The 13,084-nt window shown below is 43.0% G+C and overlaps 5 protein-coding genes across 5 annotated transcripts; 3 read left to right on the top strand and 2 right to left on the bottom strand.

Annotated features, from left to right (window-relative positions):
- Positions 1 to 261: 261 nt before the first annotated feature.
- Positions 262 to 1,632, top strand: IL334_003842 (uncharacterized protein; the record flags this gene model as incomplete). Its single annotated transcript, XM_062935568.1, has 2 exons — positions 262 to 1,518; positions 1,597 to 1,632. The coding sequence occupies 2 exons, from the start codon at positions 262 to 264 to the stop codon at positions 1,630 to 1,632; spliced, it is 1,293 nt and encodes a 430-aa protein (XP_062791619.1).
- A 137-nt stretch (positions 1,633 to 1,769) lies between these two features.
- Positions 1,770 to 4,540, bottom strand: IL334_003843 (uncharacterized protein; the record flags this gene model as incomplete). Its single annotated transcript, XM_062935569.1, has 13 exons — positions 1,770 to 1,837; positions 1,934 to 2,054; positions 2,151 to 2,196; positions 2,280 to 2,420; positions 2,518 to 2,588; positions 2,642 to 2,749; positions 2,847 to 3,031; positions 3,100 to 3,389; positions 3,493 to 3,692; positions 3,835 to 3,993; positions 4,071 to 4,097; positions 4,153 to 4,233; positions 4,331 to 4,540. 13 exons carry the CDS (start codon positions 4,538 to 4,540, stop codon positions 1,770 to 1,772), a joined length of 1,707 nt encoding a protein of 568 aa, XP_062791620.1.
- A 1,478-nt stretch (positions 4,541 to 6,018) lies between these two features.
- Positions 6,019 to 8,330, top strand: IL334_003844 (uncharacterized protein; the record flags this gene model as incomplete). Its single annotated transcript, XM_062935570.1, has 8 exons — positions 6,019 to 6,465; positions 6,540 to 6,652; positions 6,719 to 6,827; positions 6,901 to 7,100; positions 7,164 to 7,384; positions 7,452 to 7,630; positions 7,704 to 8,023; positions 8,090 to 8,330. The coding sequence occupies 8 exons, from the start codon at positions 6,019 to 6,021 to the stop codon at positions 8,328 to 8,330; spliced, it is 1,830 nt and encodes a 609-aa protein (XP_062791621.1).
- A 420-nt stretch (positions 8,331 to 8,750) lies between these two features.
- IL334_003845 (uncharacterized protein) lies at positions 8,751 to 9,805 on the bottom strand (the record flags this gene model as incomplete). The annotated part of the gene is made up of 3 exons (XM_062935571.1): positions 8,751 to 9,025; positions 9,168 to 9,404; positions 9,502 to 9,805. The coding sequence occupies 3 exons, from the start codon at positions 9,803 to 9,805 to the stop codon at positions 8,751 to 8,753; spliced, it is 816 nt and encodes a 271-aa protein (XP_062791622.1).
- A 1,782-nt stretch (positions 9,806 to 11,587) lies between these two features.
- On the top strand, positions 11,588 to 12,121 carry IL334_003846 (uncharacterized protein; the record flags this gene model as incomplete). The annotated part of the gene is made up of 1 exon (XM_062935572.1): positions 11,588 to 12,121. The coding sequence occupies one exon, from the start codon at positions 11,588 to 11,590 to the stop codon at positions 12,119 to 12,121; it is 534 nt and encodes a 177-aa protein (XP_062791623.1).
- Positions 12,122 to 13,084: the final 963 nt, after the last annotated feature.

The following is a 13,084-nucleotide window of genomic DNA, read 5'->3' on the forward strand; positions in this document are numbered from 1 at the left end:
ACGACCTTTTAGAGGCATTATTCGATAAGTTATAGTTCACACTTTTTTATATATATATCGCACAGTGGTGGTGAAGTGTCACGTGACTTGTCGAGATGGTCTGTCGTCGACGAAATCGCTCAGCTTGCTCTATCTATAGTCTTCCATCTCATTTCTCATTCTTTGTGTTCTTTCCTCGCGCATCATTCTCAGTATCACATACCGACTACCCCAACTTATCTTCTCAGACTTACAGAGGCAGAAGGTAACGTACTCCTCACGATGCTTTTGCGTCGACTCTATTCGTCTCTACCCTCAACTAGGGTTACTGGGCCGCATGGTCATGGTAATTCCCTCTCGGGTCTACCCACCAACGCCAACGTGAAATCTAAACCTCAAACTAGAGGCAGGATCAAGCCTCGTTCAACCACTTTATCCAAATGCAAAACATCAGCACCGTCAACTGCATCCACGTCTCTGTCTACATCCAGACAGATATCTTCGATTTCAAGATCTACTATAAACGCACAGGAAGGTAGAGGACGTAAGAGACCTTCTACTTCTTCAGTCGACCTTACTTCTCCAAGACATTTCACCAACAGGAACGATATCGGGAGTGAGATCAACGTCGTGTCAGATTCGAATCAGTTTGAAGAAAACACATCATCCAATTTGAACATATTTGAACAAGATGATCATATGGAGAACGAACAAATCCGATCCAAATCCAATTCGACTCTGAATAAATCAAATAGATTAACATTCACACACCCTCAACCATCTGATGATCATCACAATTCATTCAAACCAATTTATCTGTATCCTGAACAATTTAAATTACATACGACGTTCACTCATCCTTCACACCCATTACCACTCAATCTAGGTACGGCCATTTATACCAATCCCAGAAAATCATCATCATCATCATCGATACTTTCTACGTCCACATCCGCATCTTCGACTACGTTTGATAGTGAAGATCTCTTTTCAGCTCCGCCACCACCTGATCCAACCAAGGCACTGAAAAGAAAAGTGAAGGGAAATGGATTGAACGATCATTTTAGAGTAATCTCAAACCTTTCTCATCCAAGCTTAATTCATCATTTAGGTAATGATTTCAATCCTTGGGCATCATCCGCATTAGCATCAGCATCAGGATTTGGTGGATTGGAAAATGAATTCGGTGGATTATCATCTCAGTTATCACATAAATTAAGTGAATTAAAGTCTGATTCTGAAAATCAATGGCAAACCGTTTTATCTAAATTAGAAGGCAAACCTTCTAATACTGAGAATCTGACTGAACTTCAAGAACAACAGAAGGCGATGGAAAAAGATGATAACTTACACGATGTGGTCATTGGGTTAAATGATGTTCTTGCTAGACTGGGTTTATCATCTTCTAGAGGAAGGAAAACTGGATTAATGCATGCTCAAGTAGAAGACCTGATAAGTGAGGAAGGAGTACATATGGATAGTGTTAAGAGGAAAAGAAAGAAGAAGATCTCCAAACATAAATACAAGAAGAGAAGGAAGGTAAGTCGCCGCAGCTGATTCTTGCCCAGTGCACGGACGATTCGAAACCAATGCTGATTACGCTATTTTCTGCTATAGTCTACTCGAGCTCTCAGGAAGAAGTTGGGCAAGTAGTCAGTCTGAGCATACTTTGCCGGAACAAGTATACGTGCTATGCATTGAGGTAATAGGAGGTCCGTTTCCACTCTATGAAGCTCGGACACAGCATTTTGTAGCCAGCGAGATTGAGCCGACGTCATCAATCTACACCCCTATATACCCTTCGCTACATCTTTCGCTAAACCGACTTTCCTAAATGCTAAGAAAATGATGACGAGAACTGACAGCACAGAATATCGTGATCAGCTTGTATGTGCTGTTCTCACGATTACGCGGAACATCTCTTCTTCTCTTCGTGATCTGGACGCGAACTCACCAAACCAACAACAAGCAGAATTGAACCATAAGGCAACTCTTAATCCTTGTAATAATCCATGAATGGATTCGACTTGAGTTTGGATCAATGATGATAGACATAGATCCACGGTCCCAGCTATCTAGAAGGGTTTAAAACTCATTGATTAGTAATTAGTAATACTGCTCTAATCCAGATATTCCTCAAGGAGAAAGGCCAAACAGAGTGTTCGACTTACTTGTAATGAGACTTGAAATAAAGCACCTGCAATACTTTGTTCATCGCTACAAACATACAAGAAATGTTACGAGCAAAAGCATCTCATCGTCAAATCAGAATAACCAGATGTTGAACTATCGAAACTCACTCATCACATAAATTGGAAATCATTACACTCCCAATTGGAATAGTCAAATCACCTCCAAAAGGTTGTAAGATTGCACCGAAAAATTCATTCTTCCAATACAAGGTATCAGGAGATTGGATTGCGAATAAACAGTTTGCTAATCTGTCGTATTTCGTACATCATATATATTGTAAATTCCAGATTAGCATATGTTCAGACATCAACATAAGGGGTGGATCATATTGCACTTTGAACTTACCCAGTCGCTATACCTCCCAACGCCAATAGGATAGGTGCGCTTACTCTTGGTGCCAAAAGAGTTACCAGATACTGTCGAGATGTAAACACCAAGACCCGGACTTAGCGAAAAGGTAGACACGTACACAACAAATGATACCTGTAACAGGAGCAGGGAGTATATATAAAGCGTTTTTCAAAGGTGAATAACCTAATAAATCTTGATAATAAACGCTTGTGAGATATACCCAGCCCTGTTGATTTTCATCATGGTGTGATCAGCTCAGTTTCGATTCATATTATGGGTTCTTCCACAATCTACTATCTCAATAACCTAGTTGTCCGACTCACGCAGATCCCCATCCAATCGAAGAATGCTATACCAAGTATAGCAGTGACTCTCCATTTATGCCTTGTGAATATACTCAGTCTTACAATAGGTGGTATTCCTATCTCGGAACGGATCTCGATATGTCTTTCCCAAAACCCAAAGAGGATTATCATAATTATCGACAACGAGAATATTGGTGGGATATCTGAAATGAAGGCGAGTCTTACATCAGATTGGCAGATTGGGAACTATCATTGCTTGCTGAAAACTTACAAGGGGTTCTCCACTTTTTCTCAGTCAATCCAGCTTGAGTGATTGAGAACATCAACAAGCTTAATCCTACAGTGATAATTCCTGCACCTATCCAATCTACTCTCTTGATATTTCGGATTGACACAGCTGATTCTTGTTGGTCAGGTACTTCTTCTCCCTGGATGTTATTCTCGATTGGAGGGTTCACATACGACGACACTTCGTCATCTCGTGGAATATATATGACTCCTGATATTATTGGTATGATACCAAAACCTGCTATCAGGAAGTATACATATTGCCAACCTTTTCTGTGGAAGATTGACACCAGCCATCAATCTTCGTTCGTTTCACAGGCAGTGGATCATCTGTACTCCCACTCGGTGATGGCGATGGAGAAACACTTGAACTCACTTTCCAATACCTGCTATTAAACCTCCGATGATTTCCCCTACTACAGCACCCACAGGAGTACCAAGTCCCAAAGCGGCAAATGCCATTGTCCTAGAAGGTTCTTCACGAAAATTAGTACCTACAATCCCAAATCCTGCAGGTGCAGAAATCGATAATCCTAATCCAGCAATAGCTCGGAAGATCGTTAATCCTATACGATTCTAGACGGTGATAATCATTATCAGCAATGTCTCTTTGTGCCAAAAATCGTATCAACTACATTGTCTCTTTGAGGCAAAGGACTAGTAAAAGTTCGTTGTGGGTGTGAAGAGGCAGAATTGGTAAGATGATGAACACGCTTACAGGGATCACTCCAGAGATTATATTGGCTATCACTCCGACGATTAAGCCGAATAAGAATAATCTCTTTCTACCATATAGATCTGCGAGTCTGCCAGCGACCAGTAATCCACTAAAAAGCTCAATCTTTTCAGCTTTGTTTCCTACCTCAATCTCGCCCTCCTATGAAACTGACCATCCCTGACATGCAATCACATCAGCCCAATGCGTCAGCCGACGTGAAGGCAATCCACACTTACATAGGCGAGTTGATAAGCTGAAGCTACCTACATTTCCCACAAGGCAATAGTCAGCTTCTAAACGACCGTGAAGATGACATACCCATTGTACAGCTAGAATCGAAACATTGAAGTAGTCCGCCATCACAGGGATGATCAGTAGACTTGATCCTACGGAAAGTGCCTGTATCAAACCAAGTTCAGCTCGAGTTCGAGCCATTTCCCTAGGCGCGAAGTCAATCAGGAGGACAAGGAGAGAACGCAATGGAGTTTAGACGGACCATCATAAATTGAGTCACGGACATGGTAGCTGCTAGCATGATCTTGTGAGTTCGGGTCATTGTTGAAGGTGTTCGGAAAGCAGGGGCATTGTTCGGTGTCGGTGTAGACCTGTCGAGCTCTGTTTTTAGTGTTCCATCAATCTCCTCTTGGTTTGTTTCTTTTTTCGTTTCCTGAGGACGTTGTTCATCCGCCCTCACGACACTACGCATCGATTGATTTTGTGTTCCCTCCGTGATATTCATGTTGCGCACAATTTGTGGTTTTTAACTCGATGAGGGGAGAGGTTAGTACAAGGAGATAATTTTGGACTTCGACTGTCCATTACGATCATAAAGCAGGAAGAGAAATGTTACTCAAGAGCAGTCAGTGGAAGTCAAATCCGCCTTGCTTGATCAATTCATGCGTTAGATCAGTTCAACACGACACACACGCGGAGATACACAGACACACTACCCCCATTTTCCAAAAAGACGCAAATATCGGACATATCATGCACATACCATCGTTGTTGTCTGTTGTGGGATTCTGTGTAGTGAGCATACGAAGAAGACACAACACCAGACTGAGTCGGAGGACAACGTCTGTCAGCATCATTGGATCCAGCATCACTTATGGAGAGCGTTCAAATGACTACTTGGCTGCAAACCACAGCACGCGTTCACGCGTTTTACACCAATTCTGCAGGTTGGATTAAGTATCAATTCAATCCTTCGTCCGAGGTTGTTCCGCTCAGAATGTAAACGTGCTGTACAGCGAAGGTCCAGATTCAGACGCCTCTGCAACTCTTCATTTATATACGTCCAAGCATAAACTATTACAGAACGTCAAGGTATCTTACGGCCTGTTCAGGATATGGAGTATATGCGGAGTACGAGTGTCCTGGGTATTGGTATTCTTAAACTTTACCTGAACCGGCGGGTCCCTGAAGATCATCGATATCCCTAATTTATCGGGCGGTAAAAAGTTCCAATGCTTCTTGCGATGCCCATGGATTATCCTTTCTGTCGATGCAAAATTTTAGATACGGCCGACTCGTGTTCCACCGCCGGATCACATCATTCCACCAAGCCAAGTGAATCGGAAGAACTGTTGTTCTAACAACATCCCAGGGTAATGATCTAGACTCTCGACGCCATCGAAGAAGGTGGAGGAGAAGAGACATTGGATAAACTGATAAACTCATGCTCTTACCACGTAAAGAAAATTTAGCAGTTTTGTCTCGTCTATTTTACCGAAAAAAATTTGTACACTCCGACCTTTCGCGCCATACAGTAACTGTGATTCATTTTGCTTATCGGACCGACAACGCGGTTTTTGGAGCATTTGTCATAATAATAATACTAGCCCAGTATCACCCCATCTATGAAAAATTGTTAAATGGAGTGGTATGGACAAGAGGTGGTGTATATAATCATGAACGATATGCACGTTTGATACTTCTCTTCCCACCATTCCTGTTTTTTCTTTGTTGTTTCCGCTTGAAGTACCTATAATAGATTGGCACGTTTCGATTATCTCGATTTCTTTTGATAAGGGATTTCAATAGACAGTTTTAGGCAAAGTGACGAATAATATAATCATAGAATAGAGGAATAGAATACAGTATAATTCTGATTTGGCCGTTTGAATCAGTGTTCAGACCCATTTGCGCCAGACCACACTCTCAACTCAGCTCATCTTTCGCACCATGGCTTCTTCCCGACCTACTAGGATCACCATTGATCCCACTCCAATCAACCTTGTCGATATGAATCGTACCGCAAACGATGACGATGCAGCTACTTTATACGGTGTCCCACCTTCAGGAGTATCAACAGCGAACAATACACCATGGACAGAAGATAAATCGTATTATTTCCCTTCCGGTCCTTCAACAGCTGTGAACACTCCTGCTGCAGGAGAAGATAAACCTTTTATGTTCCCTTCTTCAGCTCCGTTATCAAGAATGACAACCAGAGTCTCTGAGAAATCAGAAAAAGATAAAGATGAAAATGAATTAGAATCAGGACAACAAACTCCTGCTGAAAACTTCGTAGAACCATTGGAAAGTTATCCTAAACCCGATAAAGTCGTTTTAACAAAAGCTAAAATGATAATCCTTGGAGCAGCAATGATGAGTACCACTTTTGTCGCTGTAAGTGACTCGCTTCTAGTCTTGGATGAATAAGCTCGAATGACAAAGTCGTACTGACAAAGGTCCGTGTGTAGTCAGCTACTGCTTCAAGTACATTACTGGTTATTCCTAGTATCGCTAAAGATTTGGGAGTTACTGAACTTCAAGCTCAATGGATCAGTTCAGCTTATGCCCTTGCAAATGGATGGTATGTATCTCTCCCACTCATGAGTTGTACACAGTCTCGCTGATATCGTCATTCGCGCTTCTACAGTGGTTTGCTTTTGGCTGGTCGAGTGGCAGATCTGTACGGAAAGAAATGGCTTTTCCTCATTGGAATGGGCTTATTTGTCATTTTCAGTATCATCTCTGGTGTCATAAGGGTATGTTCGCTCAGTTTACGATGCGCAGAATAAGTAAGAAACATTAGACTGACTGTTTCATTACTACATTTAGGATTATATCGCTATTTGTGTTGTTCGAGCATTTGCTGGATTGTCGATCTCGATCTCGCTTCCGGCCGCCTTCGGTATCATCGGTGTGACTTTCACTGAAGAGCCAGCACGAACTATGGCTTTCTCAGCTATGGCTCTTGGATATCCAGTCGGTGGTGGTCCCGGTATGATCTTTGCGGGTGTGGTCGCTGGAATAAATCAGTGAGTATTACCCTCCTTGCTTTGAAAAAAGAACGCAGGATTGATATCTTTTCACTTCATCAGCCGATCATGGCAATATGTCTTCTTCATCCTCGCTGGCTTAGCTATCATACCCATGGTGGCGGGTGCCCTGGTCATTCCTCGTGACCCCCCCATGAGCGCCACATCCATCAAGAACAGAAAAGTCGATTGGCTAGGAGCTTTCTTGATCACCGCCGGATTGAGTTTATTTAGTTTCGCTATCACTCAGAGTGGTTTAGTGGAAAACGGTTTCGGTCAACCATGTAAGTGCATCATATAACCCATCATTGTGAGTATGTACGACTTTTACTGACCGCAACCGTGATCCAGATATCGGTGTCTGTCTTGGTATATCCGTTGTCCTTTTCGTGGCATGGGGATTTTGGGAAAGATACGTTCTCAAGAATACATCTATCCCTCCGTTGGTCAATATGAGTATCTTTTCTAGACAAGAATGGAAAGTCACCTCAATCTTGGTGGTTTCTTTCTGTGGATATCTCGCCATTTCTGTAAGTTTAGGGTCATGTAGCACCTAGTATACAATACATTGGACTTCGGGACTGACGAGAATTCATGTGGCAGGGCTGGTTATACCTCACTACCATTTGGTACCAAAACCTCAAGGGCGATTCACCAATTATGAATGCAGTTCATGTCATTCCAGCTCCATTGGTTGGGATGTTAGCTTGTATAGTAGTACCCTTACTTGCACCAAGGATGAAAGCCCCTTATCTCCTTATAATCGGTGGATTATCGACAGCTACAGCTCAATTGCTGTTTGCTGTGGCACCTGTCGACATGACTTATTGGGCCTGCGAATTCCTGTCGAACGTATTCACTCCCTTTGGTGCAGACTTCACTGTAGGTGTCGGGAGTGTTTTGATGTCTAACTTGGTCAACGAGTGAGCATCAGATTTGATTTCAGACGAAAATTCGAGAGCTAACGATTGCAATTGACGGGAAAAAAGGGATGAACAAGCGTTGGCCGGAGCATTATTCCAAACCGCTTTACAAATCGCCTCGACCGTCGGAGTGTGTGTCGCGTCTCTGGTACAAACCGCAGTAACAGCTCAAACGGGTTCTTTGCATACTGGATTAAGAGACTCTTTCTGGTTGATGGCTGGATTTTCTTGGTTATCGGCCATTATCGCTGCTATCACTTTGAGAAAAGTTGGTTTGGCCAAAGATGTAGGAAAAATGGCTCACTAAATGGCATTTAGTATATGCATTTGAAAGAACAAGTATAACAATCACAGACACTCGTATTTAGAGATTTACATGTATGAAAACGAACAAGGACATTTAGATAGACTTATGGATTGATCCCATATGTAGATGAAGAGAAATAGAAAATTTAGATAACGCCAAATATATGATTAGAATAGATGCTTTTTTCACTTGAATTATAATCAATTATATGAATACATTGTGATGATCACAACCGTTGCATTCTCTTCGTATATATGAACAGATTGAAAACGTTTGGACCCACTCGTTACCGATATTCGTACAGTAACTCAGTTGCATTGGAGATATCCTTAGAGGATCATCTTCAACCCCGTGATTTTGACCACTTTGTACGTGAGGATGGTCCGCATGCATGATAAAATACATATATCAAGAGCTATTTTAACCAAATATATTACCCAAAACATCATCCATTCCTTTTCCTTGTAAACTTTTGGTTTTCTCCACAGCCAACCTCTGTCTATATTTGCCAGAACTTTTATCTCCTTCCGCCCCTTCTGCCTTTGGAGGGTCTACTATTCCTGATGCTGCTTTCTTTGCCTTTCTTTTATCAAGTACACGAGCAAGTTCAACATTTTTGAGATAATCAGCTTGTTCAGTCTTTGAACGGGTGATTTCAGTTCGAAGTCTAGCTTGATGAGCCTGTCTTTCGTATGCTACATAACGCTCAAAAGTCAGCATTTCATAAACCTGAAATGACCATCCTCCCCAAAATCCATTTACGATGACAACGAATATGGTAATAAAGGATAAAGAGAAGTTAAAATATGTCAAGTGCGACATTGACGCTTTACGTACCAATTTGTTCACCTAGCATTTCCCACTTGAACCCACTTAAATATTTCATAGTCCAAATATCATCTCTCCATCTATCACCTTTTTTACCTCCGATCACCTGAGCATTTAACATTGAAGCGACAGTTTTAGCTACTGATTTATCTAAAAACTCAACCCATGCTTCTGAGAAGTTCGCACTGGCGTGTTTTTGTTTCTTTTGATTATTCGCATTGGCATTCGGATTATAACCACTTGGAGCTATTCGTCATAGACTCTTAGTACATGTCTCTCAAGAGCAAGTACGAACTGATATGACTCTGCCTGCTGTCGAGGTTAAGATGATATACCAACTCACCATCACGTCGTTGAGCATAGACTTTCCCTACTTCTCCCCATCTCGCCATGAGATGTCTGACTTTCTGAGGTGTCATCCCAGGAGGTAGTCGTGAGATATACACTATACCAGTTGTGAGTGTCTTACTCTTGCTCTTCTTCTTCTTTTTGATTACCCTCTGCTCAGTGTGATCGTCATCGTCTCTAGTAGTAGTGGGCTTTAGGTTCGAGGTCGAGGAAGAAGGTGCGTCAAGATCTACTTGATCTTGATCCGCTTCCTCGGATATTCGAAGTCTTTTATTGATATTCTTGGCAGGAGAGTCCATCATCAGAGTATGAAAGGCCTATATCTATATGAATGTATGACGAATCGATATCGTGAGATGTACAAGATGATTACAGAGATTGACAGAGATGTTACCGAAGGATTTTTCACCACAACCCAAAAACAAACAATTCAAAGTGGAGGTTTGCGACGGGATCAAATGAACTCGCATACTCACGGCTACGGTGGCGAATAATGTGTGGCAATTCGTCAGAGAGTGAAAGCCATGAATGCGGCGACTTGAGCGTCTTTTGTAGTAGCGAGCAATGAACATGGAGTGCTGGAGATCTGGCAAAGGAGTTCAGACTGAGACTGAATATAAGGCCGCCAGATCTTATGCAAGAAAGTAGATATCCAATCATAGGTAGCAGCTTGCTACGGATATTTATATTGCGAATATATATCTAGTGATACGTATCATAATTCACAATCGATGCTCCGAACCCATATCTATCGTTAACAGAGTCATGTCATCCCCAAACGACAATTCGCTTAGACTGCACTACATAAATCTCAGAAGGCCAAGTATCAGCTCTGGAGGCTCCACAGAGCAGCGAGTTCCTGATGCCGAATCAGGCTGCATGGACGGTCCACGAAAAACGTAAGCTGTACCAAGATGTTACTCCCTTACATTCGAGGCTTACTACTTCCCCAGTGATACGATGACATCCCAGACATGTGCTTCTACTTTTCATGAGAGCAGACAGAAGGGGCAAAACGCAGATAGTTCTCTGGGAGCTGGTGCAGGAACGAAAAGGAATTCAACAGAAGTTGATTCAGCCTCGGTTAAACAAGCCAGGCTCAAGTAGTGCTAGCGAATACGTTCCCAATATGTATGCAAAACTTAGTCCCCGCTGGAAGGCTCAGGGAATCCTACCGGACTCAGGTCGTGAAAGTTGAGTCGTCCATCAATCCAGTCATCAGGAGGCGCTTTCAGCGCTATGAGCGAGCCAAGGCGGGTTCTCTACAATATTATACAAAAGAACAGAGCCATTATTCCTCCTAATATGGAGATTAATGGGGTTGGATTTCACGTTGTGGTGATATCCTTGCACGCTAGCCTTCGACCTTTCCCACGGAACGTGTAGTACTCCCTTACCATGGCAAGAAGCTGGAATAGCTTCTCCCGTCACCGAAACGGATGATACGGATAACGAGGACGACGATGAAGAAAGTCACTCAGAAGCGGTGGGTGGTAACAAGACAGTGAACGCTTTAGCTCAGACGCTACTGTTCAGATTGAGACCATAATAACTCATAGATCCAACAAGCAAGCCAAGGATCAAATCCGGCAGCATAAGCAAAAAAGCCAATAGCTTAAGCTGGGATGACCAGAAATAACTTTAGCAGCTGATCAGGTCAAATACTCGTACATAACGCTGAAGGCCTCGCCATTCGTAATCTATCGTATACTGTAAAATTACTCTTTCATGCCAATATCTCCTCGCAGCTAAACAGAGGTAGCCATATTGACAATCCCTGTTGAAGCTATTTGTCTGCCCGCTACCAGACTAGCACGTCATGCCTTCGTTTGGCGGAGATAGGTTTTTTTCTTGTCATGAAGTGTATGTAACCTGACATCATGTCATACTTATCATACTCGCCTTCTCTAAACTTCATCATCATATCTTCCTTTGACTGAAAGGATTGCTCCTTTTCCGTGACCCGAATTGTGTATAAGACCTGCTCGTTCTGAACGCTCATATTCCTCCTCTTACCTATATACAATAAAGCTTCAGTCTACACGCTGACCTTCTCAGTCCCAAACAGATCTCAGTATACTATGTCAAGTAACAACACCACCCTATCAGGCGCAATCGTCAAGAGAGGCAGACAGCCTACGAGGAATAGCCATGCTTCTGCTGCCAGGATCGCTGGAAACCTCGAGAGATATGAGGCTTACCTTCCTCGTACCACAACGGATTGTGGGGAATGGGGGAGACTTCCTGGAACGAGCTCTGCTACCCACAGCATATTACCTAATCCTTCAGCTCTCTCTGGTCCAACCGATAATTCACAAGATGTCGATATGGATAGACCAGAAACAGAAGATAACGATTCAGTAGATCGCGAAGGATCAGTCAACTCTGACGATGCAGATAAAGAGCATGCTTCCGTTGCCGGAGAAGATGGAAGTCAATCGGAACGTTCATGTATTGTATCGGAGAGTGAATCAGGGGAAGTGGAGAATGATGAGACTGAGCAGAAAATAATCGGGAAAAACATTTGGAGACAGAAGGAGGAGATGATTCCGGAAGGCAATGAAAAATCAGGCGATCTTTCTAAGTGGCTAGATGGATTAAGCATAACTGATTAGAGAATGACCAAGTGATTGGTAAAGTAGCCCTCAACGTCATACTTTTTGTACATGACACTATCTGCGTTAAAAACACGATCATATGAGTTGCATTTATTTGCGCCGGTATTGGCAGCGACTGTACCAACATCAATTGAGTACACGACTACATTGAGCTTTCATGGCCCTCTCGAACGTCCTCACTCCGAAGAGGGTGGACTTCTGCCATCCTTTCATTTGACTGGACAGGGGATATCTGACGGATGAAAATTTCGACTCCACTCTTTAGTCTCTCATTGATATCCATTGCCGCCTGATCCTCGCACGCCACATCATTCTCCCACAAAATATCCCTCAAACGGGCGCCCGTTGATCAGCTCATACTGTCTACTTCACCCTAGTCAAGCATCATGCCCTTCCACAGACGGAGCTGCGTTACAAGGAGGAACAACAGATCAAATACATCTCAAAGACAGTTGGGCGGTCGAGATGCTGTTTCAGTTATGACCCCAGATCCTCCCTGCAAACACATCAATGCATCATAGTCTGCATCTCAGCTTACTGAAAACGAAGCGGAAGGTCACCATCGTAAACACCATCCGAGGGTAGCCACGACAACCAGTCTTCTTGCTTCAAAGCAAAACGAGGAGGACTACCAGCCTCCACGCTCCATTTTTGGAAACGAGAGCAGTATCGAAAATATTACCTGTTCCCAATAACAGGGTCCCATTCATCAGCCTTCAGCTGAAGCGACTGCCGCATTCGACAGCCATTTGAGCTCTAAGCTGGGCAATCACCATCCTCCTATCGCTCCAGATTACCCAGATCTGGTACTCATTCGTGACAAAGGTGCTGTCACTCCCCTCAATCCAGGCGTGGGCTTCTGCAGTGAAAACAGTTTCGTCACTCGTGAGGGCTTGGACCTACACTCGATCAAGTACACCGAAGAAAATGAAGCAGAGACCGGATCTATCGCTCATGAAG

The sequence above is a fragment of the Kwoniella shivajii genome, chromosome 5 (assembly GCF_035658355.1).
Source record: "Kwoniella shivajii chromosome 5, complete sequence".
Taxonomy (NCBI): domain Eukaryota; kingdom Fungi; phylum Basidiomycota; class Tremellomycetes; order Tremellales; family Cryptococcaceae; genus Kwoniella; species Kwoniella shivajii.